Here is a 20,624-nt window from a genome sequence, read left to right on the forward strand (position 1 = left end):
CAATCCTGGTCGAAGCGTTCCGTGTAGAGCTTTTAACAGTTGGTGGGTTCTCCAAACAAGTCTGCCTATGAAAAAAAAACTGCCCCGCGTAAAGACAAAGACAAGTAAATCCCACCAACATGGCCACATCATTTCATTACAGGTGGACTGTAAACCAACAGGGTTTATGATCCAAAAAAACAAAAACAAAGCATAACTTGTAAAAATATGGGAGAAAAAGGGGTCAAATTCAAAAAAGTAAAAAAGAGAAAGGTCACACGTTCAGATGTGTATCTGTAGTTAAGTGATGGCTTAAAAAAAAAAAAAAAAGCCTGCCACTTCTTCCAACACAGACAGTGAAAAACTTTGTGAGTGTAAAAAAGCACAAGGAGCAATGAACTCTTCAACGATATTAAATACTCTGGAAATGTATTTTTTTTTTAAAATAAGGCAACAATGAGATAAAACATATGAACAAGGGATAAAAGTCCAAACAGACCTGCAAATTATTAAGATGGATTGATATAATTAGCCAACACCGCATTATTTGAGAATAACCTGTGTCTGAATCTCAACCTTAATCCTTCCAAACAACCACACATTTAGAAAAAATAACAGTCGATTTACCACTGAGACATTCCCCTGTGGATTATTGGCTAGCATTGTGAAACAGGGTCGCATGGAGCTGTTGGTATGAGTAGGGCTCCTGTCGTCACCTGATGCTGGAGTCGTGTTTTACACTGTCCATGTTGCAGCCCCTTACTGTGCTGTAGAAGCCATTAGTGGTTCATGGCTGGTGGCAGGGGCCAGTTGCCCAGGGGCCTCGCAGGGGCCTGGGAGGGAGAGGAGGATGGCTGAGGGTATCCACCTGTGTAGTAAGGCAGGTTCTGCTGGGGGCTCTTCTTGAACATGGCCTCTTGGAACTGTTGAGTGTTGGAGTGATGATCCAGAATCTGTGTTTGGGCTTCTCCCTGAAACTAGAAAGAGATGGTGGTTAATATCACCATACAGTCAGCATGAAGCTAAAGCACTGATGTGTGTAGAGATATTTCACCCTGCCTTTATGTCCAAGCCTATTGCCCCTGTTACCAACCATCAGGGGGCACAAGCTAGACAACTACTGAAGCAATAACTGTAGTTTAAGATAAATGTAGTATTGTACAACATAACCAAACATATCAACTAGGAAAAGAACATGTCTGTTGTGCAGTTTTACACAGCATTATAATTGTGCTCACCTGAGGGCGTGGTGGCATGTTAGGGTAGCCAGGGTTTGGATACCCAGCAGATTCCCAACCGTTGTCTTTCTGGTGCCTTTTCAGTTTCATCCTGCGATTCTGGAACCAAGTTTTTACCTACAAGACATGCATATAATTAGTCAACATCTGAAGTAAATACCAGCTAAATGTATGATTTGACACAATGGTGAAGAGTGGGTTACGCTCATAACAGTAGGCTAATTAATCAACTCACCTGTTTGTAAGTTAGCCCCGTCAGTCCAGCCAGGGCCTTCATCTCAGCAGGGGAGAGGTACCTCTGCATGTTAAACCGATGGGTCAGGGCATCCATCTGGCCTGTTGAAAAAGCAGTCCGAGCTTTTTGTTTGGGGGTGTCCTTGTCCGCTTTCTCTGGGAGAGGCAAGGGCAAAGACGGTGGGGCGTTGTCCTCACTCCCCAGAATTTGTATGCTTGTGTTCTCTGGATAGGAGCTGGAGACAAGCTCACTACCATTTGGGCTTCCACTTTCCATCTCCTCTTCCAACTCCCTTTTCACCCAGGTGGCAGGGTTGGTTTGGGGATAGATTTTATTCGAAGTCCAAGAATCTGCGCGAGAAAATAGGAGAAAGTTATTTACACTTGTCGGTACATAAAGTCTGCATTTTGGCTTGGTTGAATTTGAACAGTTCCACCGGGTGGCGCCATTGTCCATGCAGTCTGACTAAAGGTTAAGAGTGGACACTTTTGGCGGTTCACAAGCACAAACATGTAGTTAGCAAGATGGCGTCGGATACTAACACCTGGACCTTGTTTGAGAGGGAGATCGCAACTTTCGCCAGAGACCCAGCAAATGCAAGTATAATAACTACCACTATGTCGACCTAACAGTCTGCTTCATAGACAATTCAAAATCAAATTTATAAAGCCCTTCTTACATCAGCTGATATCTCAAAGTGCTGTACAGAAACCCAGCCTAAAACCCCAAACAGCAAGCAATGCAGGTGTAGAAGCACAAACTACCTAGAGTACTGTAGGCCGTATATACACGGTAAGAGACCTGCTCTCAACCATGTTGCGCAAAACAACTAAATGGCTAGCTAACGTTATTTACCTGGTGATCTGTGCAACACTGCATCTCTTTGAGTGTAGTTACCTGGCTGCTCGATCTCCTTCGGCGGTTGATCAAACGGAGTCCGGTTGTGGGGAATGAAAAGGCCTCCACTCGGAGTATGGCTCTGAGGGTCGCCGAGATACATGACAGGGCCTGGGTAGTGGGAATTGCCATTACCAATGTTGTGTTCGGGATTCCTGGGTGGGGATTGATGCTGAGCTTGCTGGTGGTAGCCGCCGCTGACCCCAGAGTTGTACACGGCCTCTGCCCAGCCTGAGAAGTTGGGATGATTTTGCTCAGGCCCTGTTTGGTACATGAGACCATAGGCAAAAGCATGGTAGGATGGATTGTAGCTCACTGGTAGCTTCCAATCTGCCATCGCTTCCACAGTCCCTCTTCTTTGCAAGCAAGAAATGTCCAAACTTTTCAATGATGCCCAAAAAGACCCCCTAAAGTAAGGATGCTGTAGCCAACCTTCCAGACGTTTGAACGCTTCTTGGTGTAGCTAGCTAGCATCAACTAACTACCGACTGCTGGAAAACACCGAAGTTGTAGTAGTAATATCGCTTTCCCCTGCTTTGAAAAATATTATACTGTCCATCGAATCTGGGGGTCATTGTTTATAGGGCAAGGTGTGGGTCAGGTCTCAGCCAATCATCAAGTCTTCCATTCAGGTATCGGTATTGAGGCCGCGCCCCTTGAAAGGTCTGTTCAGGAGAAATTACATTTTTGTAATTTAATCACAAGTTTTAATGTATTTCTTGAACTAGTAATTCTAGGAAGCAAAATAAGCAGCAAAAAACATTTTTTTCTCAGAAAAACTATTTAATGTTTGATTTATTTTGGTGCAATTTATTAGTCATTGTCCAACATATCATATCAGATATCCATTAAATCATCACTATTTTATATTTTAAAACATATGAGTTTAAAAGTTTCTTTAATTGGAAGTAACACAATGAGTGGACACTTAATGGTCACAGTATTTTGTAATATTTGCAACTGTACGTGTATCCCATATGTTATCCTCTCTTCACTTTGAAAAGACAACCTTTGATTAATGTGTTGAAGTTTAATGAGTACAGTTTTCTGCTCGGTCTGCTTCTCTTATATTTTAATTTGTTAGCTCTATATTTGAAATTTCAATCATAGAGTCATATCAATTCTATGTGTAAGCCTAATTTATAACACATGTCAAACATGTTTACATTTCCGGCTTGGATCAGAAATGTTCATACTCTCACATCCCTGCCATAAAGTGTCTCTTCAGAGCTGTCCCATTGTTGTGGAGGTAGCCTCAAGGCAATAGTGACCTCAACAGTTAATGTGATCAAGGCTGCTGGTGGTGCGTTATGCTTGAATTGTAGAGAAAGGCTACAGAAATGTGTGTAGCAATGGTGGTAGAAATGCTGTAGATGTATTTATTTAATCTGCAGAAATGTGTTGACTAGTATGTAGCCTAAAGACTATGTTTTATTCTCCCTAGTTTTGCCCAGACATAGGACATAGACCTGGGTCAGGGGACAACTCCACCTGGTTAGATGTGATTATCACTCCATTATTTAATCTATATGCATCTGTGTTATTTGGCTTAAAAGTGGAAATTGAAGCATGAATCTATATGTTTCTCACAGCATGCTGTTGACAATGCAGTTAGCACAACTCAAAACACACTGATAACTTTCTACCTGAGCCTTTATCCCTTCTCAAATACAGATTTTTGTAGTTCAACTTGGAGACAATTGGCTACAATGGCTGGACATGTAAATGCTGTGCATAGTCAGCACCTGGTAGCAATGCTTTCACATACTGGACCAAACTGGCCCAAGAATTACCATTCAAATGCTTGTTTTTAGTCTACCTCCGTGGCTGCATTGCAATTGTAATTGTTCAGTTAGTGGTGAGAATATGTGATAATGGGCAGAGGGAGGTGATAGGTGTGGGGTGTGATAGGTGTGGGGTGTGTGTTTTGGGGGATGGGTGTGGTGGGAGGCTTGTTGGGGGGGGGGGGGGGGGGGGGGCAGGCAAGTGAATAGAAGATGTATCCTAAATGCTTTTTTATTCTAAATGCATTTAGTATATAAATCATAGGGCTATTTTAATTTTACTTTAATTTAGCATCCTTTGTAGATGGGGGGGGGGGGGGCAGGCAAGTGAATAGAAGATGTATCCTAAATGCTTTTTTATTCTAAATGCATTTAGTATATAAATCATAGGGCTATTTTAATTTTACTTTAATTTAGCATCCTTTGTAGATGCCCAAAAGAACACAGACAAATGTAACTGCATGTTATGGCAAATGTGACTGAAGCCAATCTATTATCAGCAGTTTGTGGGTAGAACTTTATTTGATTGTTAAAAGGTTCAAATCGGATTGTGTGAACGTTTGGTTTTGCTGCACCAATGAAGGGAGATATACTTATTATAAACCGGGTTGTTGGAGCCCTGAATGCTGATTGGCTGAAAGCTGTCGTATATCACACCTTATACCACAGGTACTTGTTTACTGTTTCTAATTACTTTTGTAACCAGTTTATAATAGCAATAAGGCAACTCGGGGGTTTATGGCAATTATGTGTACTGTAGTCGACACCGACTGATTTTGGCTCCAATGTCAATACAATCTTTTCAATAAAGACATATTTCTATAACAACTTAACACTTTAAAAATGACTTACTGATCTAGATAGAGTGAATAATATGCAGCTGTAGTACAGTTAGTCTCCATTTACTTTACATGGACCGCTTTGGGATAAATACAAATCAGCCAAGAATGCAAATGGCTGCTGAAATCCTAGCCTACCTTTCCACTCTGAAATAATTGGAATATTGCAGCACCTGCTGCCCTCTTAATACTGCACAAGTTGTCGAGGTCCAACCTAAAACCAAGTATTGAGTCAGTGTTTGCTCTGATAAGACATGCTTTATTTGTACAACCAGGCCTTGTTTCCCCTTTGCAAGAGTGACAGATCAGGCAACAAAATTACATTACCAAAAATCCTGGTTGAAGCATTCCGTGTGGTTCAGTGTAGAGCTATTAACAGTTGCCAGGTTCTCCAAACATGTCTGCCTATGAAAAAAAAAATGGCTGAAAGCCATGGTGTATAGCACCTTATACCACAGGTACATGTTTACTGTTTCTAATTACTTTGGTAATCAGTTTATAATAGCAGTAAGGCAACTCGGGGGTTTGTGGTATATACTACGGCTAAAGGCTGTCTCCAGGCACCTTATGTGACATTACAATTGGCTACAATGGCTGGACATGTAAATGCTGTGTATAGTCAGCACCTGTTAGCAATGCTTTCACATATTGGACCAAACTGGCCCAAGAATTACCATTCAAATGCTTGTTTTTAGTCTACCTCCGTGGCTGCATTGCAATTGTAATTGTTCAGTTAGTGGTGAGAATATGTGATCATGTTGAGACTATGGGACTATTGGCATAGCTACTGATCTTTACCTGGGCAGAGGGGGGTGATAGGTGTGGGGTGTGTGTTTTGGAGATGGGTGTGGTGGGAGGCTTGTTGGGGGGGGGGGGGTTGTTTTTTTCGATAATCGATTTCTTTAGTGTCAGTGTGAGACGAGGTACTCCCTCTTTTGTGACCTTTATTAAAAGGTGCGAATTGTCACCTCATACTACTATGCATGTCAATTGAGACATGCTCAACTACAACAACGTTTTTACAACTTGAAAACGTGTAGAATTAGACACGCACTCATGCGAGAATATTCTACGGTAGTTTGTTCACTAACAATATTGATCATTTTCGCCCCAAAACAGGCGCTCTACACTTGTAAAGCTGATGTATTTCAATGTGGTATGGAACACCGTTTGGGTCTTTGCGTGTCAAAAAAGGTACACGTCAAATAACACTATTTGACACGTTAATTAATCTCATAATTTGACAAATAACAGTTTAATTGTAGAATGTTGTGTTGGACTGCAACTTCTGGGGTAGCTAGCTAGCTTTAGCTTGGTACCTAGCTAACACCAATACAACCAGCCTGAAAATAATGACCAGTAGAAACTGCAGTTATTTTCATTATTCTTAGCAATGATTTAGGAATCCTTGTAAGTATTAGCAAGGTAGTCACTTGTTGTTCGCCTATTGACATTAAACTTCAGTTTATGAAAATAAATAGCTAGCCAGCTACTAAACCCTGTTGCCCAAAGTTAACGTTATAAGCAGCCAGCTAGGACCGGGACCGGGTTGTGAAGCTAGCCACAATAAGGATTAGGCACAATGGTGGAATTTGCGGTTTGCCTTCAAAATAAAAGCACCAATTTGAAAGTGATGCAGAAGATAACCATTGGTGGAATCATGCCATATTTAGACTAGGTTGGAATGTGAAGCAATGAAATGGGGTATCAGCCTACTTGGTGACACCCACAGAACACAACTGTGAAGAGTTTACGCAAATATTAGTGTTGTAGCTCTTATTGCAGGACTGTGACTGTGAAATCACTTCCCCAGTCAGCCTATTGTGTGTATTGACATTCATATTGCACTGTACAGCTTTACCTAAGGGTTGAGGATCAATAAAATGGGGTATCAGTCTACTCAATACCCAATAAATATTTTCCCAATGTCCTCTCCAGAGTTATCAGACTCCAAAACATCGTCACAGTATTATTTTTACCCTGGAATAGTGTTTAATACACATAGGTTGACATTAAATGTTTCTCAATTCACAGTTTTTTCCAGAGTCCCACAATAAGAGCTACGACAGTAATGTTCTCTGGGTGTCACTGAGTAGACTGATACCCCATGTCATTGATATACAATCCATAGGTAAGGCTGTGCAGTGAAATAAGTATGGCCCCAATGCAATTCTAACGTGTAATAAATCCAGTGTGATTTCAAAAGATTTTTGTCAAATAGTTTTTTGTTGATTTTATATAATACTCCAACCTCGTTTAGCATGATCTATTCAATTATGGCATAATTCTACTATTTGTATTTTATTTGCATCACTGTCAATGACATAATTTTATTTTGAAGGCTAACTGCAAAGTCCACTATTGTGGTTAATCCTTATTGTGGCTAGCTTCACATAGATGGGTCTAATCAAATAAGAACTGTCTTATAAATTAGGGTTATTTTAGATGACCCCTAGCTATATAGTTAGCTAGCTAACTATATAGCTACTGAAACAGATTGTCGTTTTTGCTATGCTTTTGGGGATGAACATTGTTTGCATCCATGAGCTAGCTAGCTCTTTTTATGACCAGCACTGTAGGTGCTCGATTCAACTTTAGCATACGTATCGATGAATCGTTGTGACATATTAAATACGAGTGATAGTGTAATCAATGTGTAATAACTATTAAAACATTTTTTTTAAATGTATGAATTCGTTAAATTATGTGACGTGCAGTCATATTCAAGTCCTGGGTGGTCAACAAGCTTTTGACACGTCAAATAGTGTTATTTGGGACGTCAAATAGGGTTGATTTGACACATCAAATAGTGTTATTTGACTTGTATCTTTTAAAAAAAATGTTTTTTACCCAAAACGGCGTTCCAGAATGTGGCCCTTTAACGAGGCTGTTCACGTGGAACACTCCCTGAGTTGGTTCTGTGCCGCGTGGCATTGTGATAGAACGAACCAGACTGGGATTCGAAACCCAACCGTCGCCTATTTTGGGGTTCCTATAAATCGGCGGAGGAGAACATTTATCCATAGATATGTTTTGATACGCTAATAGCTAGCAGAGTTGCTAACTAGCTACAGATCATTTGTTGACATATTAGTCGAGTTAGCAAACTGGATATACTGTGACCATTCAGACTGTTCTCCCAGTTTATGCCTGTCAAAGGGTCATGTTTTAGCGTGACAGTTTGCGCATCATTTTGAATAATAACATCTCAGAAACACTGAGATTTTGGAAGAGCCAAGATGTCTGGGGAACTAGAGCAGATTCTCTTACAGCTCACGCAGCCTGACAATGCGATTATTCAGCAGGTAAAGACTCTCCTGATTTAGCCTGTGAAATTGGGGTTGACACTTACCCTGGCATGCTTTGATAACAAGCACCAACGGGCTATCAAACTGTTAACGTTTAGTTATCAAAATGAACAACTATTAGCAAGCCAAATTATGTCACGAACGAGTGTGGCTAACACACAATTATTTTCCTACATGGTCTGTCTCACTTTATAAACTTGACAGTTCACTAACGTTTTAGCTGCCTGGCTAGTTTACTTTATTTCAGTCAGTATTCGACCATATCCAACATTTTTTTCCTCCTACAGGCCACCGCCCAGCTGAAGCTGGCTTTTAAAGACCCAGCCATCATCCCAGCGTTGTGTGCTGTCATGACCGGGTCCCAGAACTCACAGGTATGTAGGTGACACATGGGTTACACTAACACCTATCATCTGTGTGAAGATACCAGATGTGTTGAACCCAGGGCCTTGCATGAGTTGTTATCTTTGTGCGGCTTATCGCTGACTCTCATCAGTGCATTAATTGTTGCTCCCCCCTCTCATCAGATCCGCCAGTCAGCTGCAGTAATGTTGCGGATGAGAGTGAAGAAGCATTGGAAGAAGATTGGCCCTGATCACAGAGAGAGGTTGGCTGCCCTTTGTTGTCCAATCCCCCCCCCCCCCCCCCCAATCAGTCATTTTCAAGTCCTCTGTATTGGACTGTTGAATGAATTCCCACTGAGCATTATTTTTTAAACATTTCTATTGTATTTGATGTTTTTTGTTTTTTTTGCTTCATAGTTTGAAAGCAGTGGTCCTGCAAGCCTTCCAGCAGGAGACAGAGTAAGCATATTTTATCCTTTACATAAAAACACACTGTCACATATTTTATTTTGAGGTGGAAAACGCGATTTATTAGAATATCAATGGATTATCAAACAGATAGCTATAACCTATATCGGACCGTAACCACTAACTCATCCATACACACCGATGAAACTTGTTACATTTGAACTTGACAATAACCCCTGTCTCTGTTTCCAGACACACAGTACGCCACTCCCTCTCGCAGCTCAGCGCAGTGATGGTCAAACACGAGACGCCAGACCGCTGGCCTGCTCTATTCACACTCCTCAACCAGTCCACCAAGAGCAACAACCCAATGGACAGACAGGTATCAGCTACTTTAGATAGAACAAAAAAACTGCAACATCTTTGTATATAAAAGGTAGGCTTCAGTTGGCTTGTCCTGACAACGTGAACATCGAGAGGTTGGGCTTTACGTGGATTTGACCGGCGCTTTTGATGGTTGCTCACTGATTGGTCAGAATATGCATTGATCAAAATGTCTCCCTCAGGTGGGTCTACTCTTGCTCAGCAAAGTGGTGGAGTCCAATCCGGAGCCCTTCAAGCCCCACTATCGCCAACTGCTGCAGCTGTTTGGCACCGTGCTGCAAGACCTGGACAACCCCACAGCCATGTACTACAGCATCCTCACCCTCACCGCTATGACTGCCTACACTGGCACAGAAGAGATGGTGAGGTCACAATCTTATCTATTTGATGTCCTTTTGTAGTGAACAGAGGTTTTAGTCTACCAGTTTCCTTCGTTGCTGTGTTGAAATTAAATGTCTTGTCTTTCAGAACCTAATGCGCTCCCTCATCCCAACACTGATCATTGCTCTCAGACACCTCATCAAGGCAGACCAGGTAGGGAATAGTTCATTATGTCAGCCCCCACTAGCACCACTGGTGACTGCACCAGTCTTCAGGGATGACTGTTGAAAAACACTATTGTCCCTTGATTGGAGTTATTCTATGTGTTGATCAGGCCAGTGAGGCCATGGAGGTGTTATTAGACTGTTTCTATGTGTTGACCAGGATCAGGCCAGTGAGGTGTTATTAGACTGTTTCTATGTGTTGACCAGGATCAGGCCAGTGAGGCCATGGAGGTGTTCGATGAGCTGATGGAGAGTGAGGTGTCCATCATGGTCCCACACATCACTGAAATTGTCCACTTCTGCTTGGAGGTGAGAACAAGGAGCTTCTAAAAAATATTTCTAATGACTTTTTGCTTACATGCCATTGTAGGAAAAGTGATGGTTTGTCTTATTGACAATGAAATGTGTGAATGTGTGTCTCAGGTCAGTGCAGACACTACACTGACTGACTCCCTGCGTGTGAAGGCTCTGTCCTGCATTGCTTTTCTCATTCGTCTCAAGAGCAAGGTAAAGTCACCAGTTATAAAATGGATGCCCTGGCCTAGATTCACCCTCCAGTGAGCCCTCTTGTCCTTAAACTGAGGAATATGTCAAAAGTCTCTCTCAAGTGGCGTCATCCCTTGTCTCCTTTCCCCATCTCACTAAATAAATGGACAGGTGAATGCAAATTCCCTAGCCTGTGTTTTCAGAGAAGGAGAGGAAGCCACTAAACCATAGAGATGAGCCTTTCTCCTTTTGTCCGTTAAAACATGTGGAGCTTGTCAAGTGATGTATGCTGGGTTGTTCTCTCTCTCCCCTTCAGACAGTGTTAAAGCAGAAGCTGCTCAATCCCATCCTGCAGACGGTGTTCCCCGTGCTTAGTGCAGCGCCACCACCTGGGGAGGAGGACCCTGAGGACGAGGAGAACAGCAATGAGGACGACACTGACAACGAGAGTCCCAAACACTTTGCTGCTCAGGTAAACTTCCCTTCTCTGTTGTTGAACTGTGTATATAATGCACAGAAAATATATCATGCACAGAAAACAGGTGATGTTTTTTCGGAGAGCGTGTTTGAAATAGAATGTATTTTTGTTTGCAGGTTATTGACACCATGGCTCTTCACATGCCCCCTGAGAAACTATTCCACCAACTGGTTAGTGAACACACTCACTTGCTTCATACATCATTTGCCTGCCAATCAGTCATTTCAATTCATATTATTATCATCTCTGTGACATAGCGGTAGGATTGTAGCATCAGTATTTTTTTAAACTAATTTGCGGTCTTGTACTGAGGTACACCAATTTCCATGCATAGGTCATATGGTTTTAGTAAGTATGTATGTCTGACCCATGGTGTGTCCATCAGATGCCGCTGACTCAAGCATGTCTGGCCAGTGATAACCCCTATGAGAGGAAAGCTGGCCTGATGTGTCTGGCAGTGCTGGCCGAGGGCTGTGCCGACCACATAAGGACCAAGTGAGTCCCCTGTGCAATGCTGTTTCTGATGTCTATTTAGTGGCTCCGTGTCAACAAAAAAAGTTTTTTTTAAATGTTTACATTTGGCAATGTGTGGCAGGGTAGCCTAGTGGTTAGAGTGTTGGACTAGTAACCGGAAGGTTGCAAGTTCAAATCCCCGAGCTGACAAGGTACAAATCTTTCGTTCTGCCCCTGAACAGGCAGTTAACCCACTGTTCCTAGGCCGTCATTGTAAATAAGAATTTGTTCTTAACTGACTTGCCTAGTTAAATAAAGGTACAACTTTTTTTTTTTAAATGTAGATATAAACCACAGTCATGGTTTTTATTTTTCCTCTTATTCAAATGGAGAGATTGTAATTTTTCCTGCTAATCCCACTCTGTCTGTCAGGATGCTGTCGTCCATGTTGCAGACGGTGTGCCAGAGTCTGTCAGACAGTAACCAAGTGGTCCGCAGCGCCGGCCTCTTTGCCCTGGGACAGTTTTCTGAGCACCTGCAGCCTGAGGTCAGTAAGTACTGTGCTGAGCTGATGCCACTGTTGCTGGGCTACATGTCTGCTCTGAACCAGGCCAAGATCGGACACGTCACCAAGGCCTTCTACGCCCTGGAGAACTTCCTGGAAAACCTGGGTGAGGATCCTCCCATTCACCTTATCCTGATCCATAACCATCTCTCTTGCTATTATTTGATTCTGTTCTGTTCTATACTCAGATAATAAAATGCTAAACTGTAGCTAGGTAAACAAATATTCAGTCGATGACTCTCTTGTTTTTTAGTCTCGTCCCCAGACTACTTTCAATGTACAAATAAGATGAGGTTGAATTTGTCATCATCTCTGTTCTGTGCTGATATTTTCACTAACGGTGTTCCATCCCCTATCAGGTTCAGAGATTGAGCCCTACCTGCCCACCCTGATGGAGACCATGTTGTCTGCCCTCAGCAACGCAGAGAACCTGAAGCTCAAAGAGCTGGCTGTCAGTGCTATAGGAGCTATAGGTAACACCCAGCAAAAGGCCTTTCAATAGAGCATGTTACATCTCAATAATGTAGCGCTTGTGTCTTCCTTCATCCACACTGGTCTGAAAGCTAAAAGGTAGCCCCAGTTGTTTTAAAAACTGTTTTCAGATCAGTGCAGATGGAGAGGACAGTAGTAGAGGAAGCCACTTGAGACTGTTGAGATGCAAGTGGTGTGTACATCTCTAACTGTGTTAACTCCTCTCTTCCTTTCAGCCAATGCAGCCAAAGAGAAGCTAGTTCCTTACTTCCTGCCTGTCATTGAGAGTCTGAAGGGCTTCCTCACTGACACCAGGGATGAGATGAGGTCTCTGCAGACACAGGCTCTGGGTAGGTTAACTATCTCTAAGGCTTAGTCAGTTTGATGTGGTTGTTCAGCAGACACTTTTAGTCAATATGGCTGACAGCTTAGACTTGACAGTATACTATATGTGGCCCCGGTAGGTTTCTAACTTTAAACTCTTATATTTCAAAGCACTATGCTCCAACTAACTGAGCTACCGGAACCCGTCTTGTGTAAACAAGATGAATGAACTATGAGTCACCTGTGAATGGGGATTGATGGGTATACATTGTCCTTTCAGATACTCTGTCAGTGCTGGCCCGCACCATAGGTAAGGAGGTGTTCAGCCCCCTGGCTGCAGAGTGTGTTCAGCTGGGACTCAATCTCACCAACGCTATCGATGACCCAGACCTGCGCCGCTGCACGTACGTAGTTAACGGGTGTTTGTGTGCCAGATACTGCTACTCTCTAGTAGAAGTCCTGCCAACCTTTTTTGGGGTGGGCTTTCAGAGTGCATGGCTGTTTTCTGACTTGTAGATTAGTTTGTATATCGCCCAACTCTCTGCCTTTCTCTCGGTGTGTGCAGGTACAGCCTGTTTTCGGCTGTGTCCACAGTGAGTCCAGACTGTCTGAACCCACACCTCACTGCCATCACCACCATCATGCTTCTGTCTCTCAAGTCCACAGAGGGAGTCACGGTCAGTCAATGGTCTTTATGGCCCCAAACCCTTCCTATTCACACCACTCAGGACGTGGTGGTGTATTCCATTTTAACTCAGCCAATTCAGGACGTGACATGAAATGCATGAATGAAAAGTCCACATAGATACGTAATGACATTTTCAATGGACTGAATTGAAATGGAGTTGATCCTGGTATCATGATATGCACATCCATAATGTCTGAAATAATTTATCCTCTGATGAACTCTTTCTTTTCTCCATGATCAGGCTCACCTTGAGGAGGACAAGACGTTTGTCCTGCTGGATGACGATGATGACGACGAGGCTCAGGGAGACACCATTTTGGACGAGGAGGGGACTGACAACGTGGACCCAGACATCGCCGGGTATGTCTGAGATGTTGATGATGATCTTGTGATGTTTGATGTTCACACACAATGCAAAGGCTCCCTAAAGCAGCCTTTCAAGGCAGCTCTCATAAAAGGTGTCAATGGTAACCATTGTTTTCCCCCGGCACTGAGCTTAGGCAGAGGGACCTCTCCATCCCCCATCCTAACCTCTGTGCTCTCACTTCATTCCCCAGGTTCAGTGTAGAAAACGCCTACATTGATGAGAAGGAGGACACCTGTGACGCACTGGGAGAGATTGCCTTCAACACCGGGTAAAGACTCGAGAGCATAGACATCTTTGGTGGTGGTTGTCACTGACCATTAAGGCTCTATATTCATTCAGGACTGCATGGTATCAGCAGCCAGCCACTACTCTGGTTCCACTGTTCATTAGTCAGTGCATGAGCAATTCGACATCTGGCATTGTTGGTCTCCATTCCTCTCTGTGCCGGGAAACCTGGTATACAATCGTTTCACTTCCCAGCAACTGAAATGTTCTGTTGAATAACATTTTAAAAAGGTTATATATTCATTCCTATGCTGTATATACACTATATATACAAAAGTATGTGGACACCCCTTCAACTTAGTGGATTTGGCTATTTCAGCCACAAACAGGTGTATAAAATCTAGTACACAGCCATGAAATCTCCATAGACAAACATTGGCAGTAGAATGGCCTTACTGAAGAACTCAGTGACTTTCAACGTGACACCATCATAGGATGCCACTTTTCCAACAAGTCAGTTTGTCAAATTTCTGCCCTGCTAGAGCTTCCATGTTAACTGTAAGTGCTGTTATTGTGAAGTGAAAATGTCTAGGAGCAACAACGGCTCAGCCGTGAAGTGGTAGGCCACACAAGCTCAGAACGGGACCGCCGAGTGCTGAAGAACGCACCGTGTAAAAAATCATCTGTCAGTTGCAACATTCACTACCGAGTTCCAAACTGCCTCTAGAAGCAACATCAGCACAAAAACTGTTCGTCGGGAGCTTCATGAAATTGGTTCTGGCAGTCCGACGGACAAATCTGGGTTTGGCGGATGCCAGAGAATGCTACCTGCCCCAATGCATAGTGCCAACTGTGGAGGAATAATGGTCTGGGACTGTTTTCATGGTTCGGGATTCTTTGCTTCCAACTTTGTGGCAACAGTTTGGGAAAGGCCCTTTTTTGTTTCAGCGTGACAATGTCCCCGTGCACAAAGCCAGGTCCATACAGAAATGATTTGTCAAGATTGGTGTGGAAGAACTTGGCTGGCCTGCACCTGACCTGTTCGATGAGTGGGTGTCCACATACTTTTGGTCATGTAGTGTATTTCCCCTCATATACAATGTTAGCACTTTAAGCACTGGGACAGCGTCAAGTCCATTAGTTACTGATGTCCTTTTCTTTCCTGTTCACCCCTTCAGTGCTGCCTTCCAGCCTTTTCTGGAGTCCAGCTTTCAGCAGGTCTATGAGCTGCGTGATGTAAGCACTGTAGCACTGCTCATCCACCCCTTCCTTCTGTGTAATGAGCCATGAAGGGCATTCGGTCAGTGTGTGTGTGGGTTAGCATTTGTTTCTCTGACCATGCATTCTGTGTCCCCCTCCCCTCAGTTTCCCCACGAGGATGTGCGCAGGGCTGCCTTCGTGGCCATGGGCCAGTTCTGCCGAGCTCAGCACAAAGTGTGGCAGGAGAATCCCACTGAGGCCGACCACCAGGGTATCTCTCTCTTGCTCGCACTCTCTCTCTCAGCGCACATCACATACAGTACCAGTCAAACATTTGGACACACCTACTCATTCAGGGCCTTTTCTTTATTTTTTACTCTTTTTTACATTGTAGAATAATAGTGAAAACATCAAAACTATGAAATAACACACATGGAATCATGTAGTAACCAAAAAAGTGTTAAACAAATCAAAATATATTTTAGATTCTTCTAAGTAGCCACCCTTGATGACAGCTTTGCACACTCTTGGCATTCTCTCAACCAGCTTCATGCATTTCAATTAACAGCTGCGCCTTGTTAAAAGTTCATTTGTGGCATTTCTTTCCTTCTAAGACACGAAGGTCAGTCAATCTGGAAAATTTCAAGGACTTTGAAAGTTTCTTCAAGCGCAGTCGTAAAAACCATCAAGCGTTATGATGAAACTGGTTCTCATGACGACCGCCACAGGAAAGGAAGACCCAGAGTTACCTCTGCTGCAGAGGATACGTTCATTAGTTACCAGCCTCAGAAATTGCAGCCCAAATAAATTCTTCACAGAGTTCAAGTAACACATCTCAACATCAACTGTTCAGAGGAGACTGTGAATCAGGCCTTCATGGTCGAATTGCTGCAAAGAAACGACTACTAAAAGACAACGGATGGAAATCTGTCCTTTGGTCTGATTCCAAATTTGACGTTGTCTTTGTGAGACACAGCGTAGGTGAACGGATGATCTCCGCATGTGTAGTTCCCACCGTGAAGCATGGAGGTGTGATGGTGCGGGGGTGCTTTGCTGGTGACAGGGTCAGTGATTTATTAAGAATTTCGAGGCACACTTAAGCAGCATGGTTATCACAGTATTCTGCAGCGATACTCCATCCCATATGGTTTGCGCTTAGTGGGACTATTATTTGTTTTCCAACAAGACAATGACCAACACACCTCCAGGCTGTGTAAGGGCTATTTGACCAAGAAAGAGAGTGATGGAGTGCTGCACCAGATGACCTGGCCTCTACAATCACCTGATCTCAACCCAATTGAGATGGTTTGGGATGAGTTGGACCGAGTGAAGGGAAAGCGCTCGGCATATGTGGGAACTCCTTCAAGACTGTTGGAAAAGCATTCCAGGTGAAGCTGGTTGAGAGAATGCCAAGAGAGTGCAAAGCTGTCATCAAGGCAATTTTTTTTTTAACTACATGATTCCATGTGTTATTTCATAGTTTTGATGTCTTTGTTATTATTGTACAATGTAGAAAATAGTCAAATTGAAGAAAAACCCTTGAATGAGTAGGTGTCCAAACTTTTGACTGATACTGTGTGTGTTTATCTATACCTCTCTTGCTCTTTCTCTTCTTTATATATCTATTCCTCTCTCTTTATACCTCTCTGCTAAACACGTGTATGTGACCAATAAAATTCGATTTTTTTTATACCTCTCTCTCTATTCCTCTCTCTATCTATACCTTTCTTTCTCTTTATACCTCTCTCTCTATACCTTTCTTTCTACCTCTCTGAAACAAAAAATGGAGTTATGCTTCTCTTCCTCCGTCCAGCCCTGCAGAAGCTGCTGGGGGTGGTGCTGCCAAGCTTCCTGGAGGCGGTCCATAGTGAGCGTGAGCGCCATGTGGTGATGAGCGTGCTGGAGGCCATGAACGCTGTGCTGAAGGCCTGCCAGGGGGAGGCACTGCAGAGCCCCGGGCGCCTGCAGGAGATCAGCCAGGCCATCCGAGACGTGCTCAAGAAGAGGGTGAGCCCAGACCAACCAAGCTGGGCCTGAGCTGGGTTTCCCAGATTAATTCATTTAGGATATCTGAAATCAGGATATGTGTTTGTATTTATTAATGGTCCCCATTAGTTCCTGCCAAGGCTTTAGCTACTCTTCCTGGGGTTTATTAAGGATCCCCATTAGTTCCTGCCAAGGCAGCAGCTACTTTCTGGGGTTTATTAAGGATCCCCATTAGTTCCTGCCGAGGCAGCGGCTACTCTTCCTGGGGTTTATTAAGGATCCCCATTAGTTCCTGCCAAGGCAGCAGCTACTTTCTGGGGTTTATTAAGGATCCCCATTAGTTCCTGCCAAGGCAGCAGCTACTTTCTGGGGTTTATTAAGGATCCCCATTAGTTCCTGCCAAGGCAGCAGCTACTTTCTGGGGTTTATTAAGGATCCCCATTAGTTCCTGCCAAGGCAGCAGCTACTTTCTGGGGTTTATTAAGGATCCCCATTAGTTCCTGCCAAGGCAGCAGCTACTTTCTGGGGTTTATTAAGGATCCCCATTAGTTCCTGCCAAGGCAGCAGCTACTTTCTGGGGTTTATTAAGGATCCCCATTAGTTCCTGCCAAGGCAGCAGCCACTCAATTAAAATAACATTAGATTTCACAACACATTGTGTTCCCTCAGGCCACTACTCACCTACCACATATCTACAACACAGAATCCATGTTGTGTCTATGTGTGTCTCTTCACAGTCCCCACTGTTCCATAAGGTGTATTTTTATCTGTTTATGTTCCAGTGGACTATAGTGCGTTAGCCTAAAATGTCTACAGTAAAATAGGAAGACATTCTGATAAGCCATTGACCCCCCCCTGTCTCTCTACAGACTGTCTGTCAGGACGGAGGAGGAGACGACGCAGATGATGACGAGCAGCAGGTGAGACTTCCTCTCTTTCTTTTACCACTCTGTCCATCACCGGCAGGATTGGCTGTACTTTCAGGTGTATGATGTGAACGTTCTAGGCGGAGTATGATGCCATGCTGCAGGAGTTTGCCGGCGAGGGGATCCCCTTGCTAGCCTCTGCCGTCCCAGCGGAGACCTTCCAGCCCTATCTCAACGAGCTGCTGCCGCTCATCATGAACAAGGCTGTGAGTAACACAACCATCACCACACCTTTTCTCCCTTAACACAAGTCATTTACTCTAGTTGACAAGCCATCAATATAGAGATAAATAGACCTAATTCCTAGTTCATTTTTGGTTGAAATTTTACAATTTCCTCAAAGTTTTATTTTGAGTTTGCAAAAAATGTCGCCATAAGCACAGAAAGGATAAACCTTTTATTTAGAGATGTAGTTAAATGTAGTTATATGTATTGAATGAGTGGATCTATTCCTCTTCCTCTGTAGAAGTTGTCGTACACAGTGGCCGACCGTTCATTCTCCGTGGGCACGCTCGGAGAGATCCTGCAATCCCTCGTCAACGTATCTGGGGGCAGGGCCTGTGCCGGCAAACTGTCCAATCAGCTGCTGCCTGTCCTAGTGGCTGGGGTGAGAGACAGCGACAGTGAGGTTCGCAACAACAGCGTGTTCGCACTGGGAGCACTGGCCCAGGCTGCTGGACCCCTCGTCGCACAGTATCCCTCAATAATAATGAAGTGTATGTGTGCGTGTTCAGGATTGATCACTGATAACCGTGCTATGGTTCTGATGAGAAGCTAGACACATTGACCAGCCCTGACCATATCAGTAGATTATATTACTATGTTACTGACCTGTCCCAGAAGACCAGGGTATTTTCCTCAACTCCTGTCCCTCCCAGAGACTACCCCATGATGCTGTCCCTCTTCTCCAACCTGCTGTCTAAAGAACAGGACAGGAGGGTGATTGACAACCTGTGTGCTGCCCTCTGCAGGATGATCATGAGCAACATGGAGGGTGTCCCTCTGGAACAGGTACTGTATATGCACGTTCATTCATGGGATGTAATACCGGGCCACTGCCTACCTTGAGGTTTGTGCATGACTCAAAGATGTGTGTAGAAGTTTGAGTGGCTCTGATGTTAGGATTGGGACCCTCTTGCGAATATCTGCGACCTGTGTCTGTAGCCTTGTCTCCAGTTCTTTAATGTCCCAAATGCTGTACATTAGATTTACAATGTACTCGTTTTCCACATGCTTTTTGACAGCCAGACACATGAGTTGATGAACTGATTGTTACTCAGTGATGCTCACTTAGCTAACTCTGCCTGTCATAGGTGTTCCCTGCCCTCCTGGCTCGCCTCCCTCTGAAGGAAGACATGGAGGAGAATAAGACTGTGTACAGCTGCTTGGCCATGCTCTACTCTCAGAACCCTGCACTGGTACGCTGATCTTCAGTGGTGTTCTTCCATCATGTTGACTAATCTGATTGTGCTGTTACATACCCATCTGTTTGTATATTAATATTTATGTTGTCTCCTCAGGTTCTGAGTCAAATTAAGCCAATAGTATCTGCTTCCAGCCACGTCCTGGGAACCAAGGATCTTGACACAGGCGAGAGCTTTAAATCCTGACAGGTTTCCTCACCTTGTTGTGTAGAAATGTTGTCTTATGTGGATAACAACGTTCTAACAATGTATTAACAACGTAGGTCTTTGTCTTCCAGAAACCCAGAACACACTGGTCATGCTGCTCCGAGACGTCGCTCAGCGTCACTCCAAGGAATTCGAGGTCGCCATGAAGTCACTTCCCGCTGAGCAGAAGATGAAGCTGACAGGGGCCGTTAGCCAATCCTAGCACACCACGTCAACCAGCTATTCCATGCCAGTCAAAGCCAGCGAATTGTAGGATTTGTGTTACTACATATGACAAGTGGGACAGTAGTTGGAACACGTTCAAATTGGGTAAACCTGCAAACTCCTGCACTTGAACCATTCTACTATTAGGATTCTATCATTATTCAGAGGTTCTGTTCATAGTTCTCACTTTTTAATTTATATTGTCTGTGCTTTTTAGAAGTAATTTCATTTTTTGTGTGTTACTAGTATGTTTTTGTTTGTTTATTTTTAGTCTGATACTGGTTTAACCTTGTTGTAACTGAGAACCTCCATCTATTTTCTGCTGTCCCCCTTTTACCACACATTTGATCAACTGGCTTGACTAGTATTGAGTGTGAAGCAATGAACTGAATTCATGATAAATGCTTTTTTCTCAGACTTGTCAGTGTCACGCACTGTTCTCTGCCTTTCCCCTCACGTGTTGTCAAGCCCCTTTTCTCGGTACCATTGTTTCTCTCTCCACTGTCCCTCATTCAGAGAGCTCCCCATCATGCTTAGTAAGGTGGATTTGTGAATCGGACCAATCTGCCACAATGCACTCGTGTGGAGATTCCAGTTCTTCTTTTGTGCCCAAATGACAGGATTATAATGGAAATTTTTGTTATATTTTATTTACATCG

The 20,624-nt window shown here is 43.6% G+C and overlaps 2 protein-coding genes and 1 non-coding gene across 3 annotated transcripts; 2 read left to right on the forward strand and 1 right to left on the reverse strand.

The window, feature by feature from the left end:
• Positions 1–758: 758 nt before the first annotated feature.
• LOC139420523 (homeobox protein Hox-B3-like) lies at positions 759–2,686 on the reverse strand. Its single transcript, XM_071170728.1, has 4 exons — positions 2,350–2,686; positions 1,453–1,802; positions 1,218–1,334; positions 759–956 (listed from the first exon to the last, which is right to left on the reverse strand). The coding sequence occupies exons 1-4, from the start codon at positions 2,684–2,686 to the stop codon at positions 759–761; spliced, it is 1,002 nt and encodes a 333-aa protein (XP_071026829.1).
• A 5,226-nt stretch (positions 2,687–7,912) lies between these two features.
• LOC139420172 (importin-4-like) lies at positions 7,913–20,382 on the forward strand. Its single transcript, XM_071169954.1, has 29 exons — positions 7,913–8,277; positions 8,568–8,654; positions 8,808–8,887; positions 9,042–9,083; positions 9,285–9,414; positions 9,599–9,778; positions 9,885–9,950; positions 10,169–10,270; positions 10,385–10,468; positions 10,764–10,919; positions 11,042–11,095; positions 11,311–11,420; positions 11,811–12,049; positions 12,303–12,416; positions 12,651–12,764; positions 13,019–13,142; positions 13,304–13,415; positions 13,668–13,786; positions 13,984–14,061; positions 15,197–15,254; positions 15,384–15,489; positions 17,032–17,225; positions 18,074–18,124; positions 18,211–18,336; positions 18,597–18,823; positions 19,009–19,141; positions 19,444–19,548; positions 19,651–19,720; positions 19,833–20,382. Exons 1-29 carry the CDS (start codon positions 8,212–8,214, stop codon positions 19,961–19,963), a joined length of 3,258 nt encoding a protein of 1,085 aa, XP_071026055.1. The 5' UTR covers positions 7,913–8,211; the 3' UTR covers positions 19,964–20,382.
• On the forward strand, positions 14,131–14,268 carry LOC139420739 (small nucleolar RNA SNORA8). Its single transcript, XR_011635527.1, has one exon. It is a non-coding gene; the product is annotated as a small nucleolar RNA SNORA8 (small nucleolar RNA).
• Positions 20,383–20,624: the final 242 nt, after the last annotated feature.

The sequence above is a fragment of the Oncorhynchus clarkii genome, chromosome 11 (genome assembly GCF_045791955.1).
Source record: "Oncorhynchus clarkii lewisi isolate Uvic-CL-2024 chromosome 11, UVic_Ocla_1.0, whole genome shotgun sequence".
Classification (NCBI taxonomy): Eukaryota; Metazoa; Chordata; class Actinopteri; order Salmoniformes; family Salmonidae; genus Oncorhynchus; species Oncorhynchus clarkii.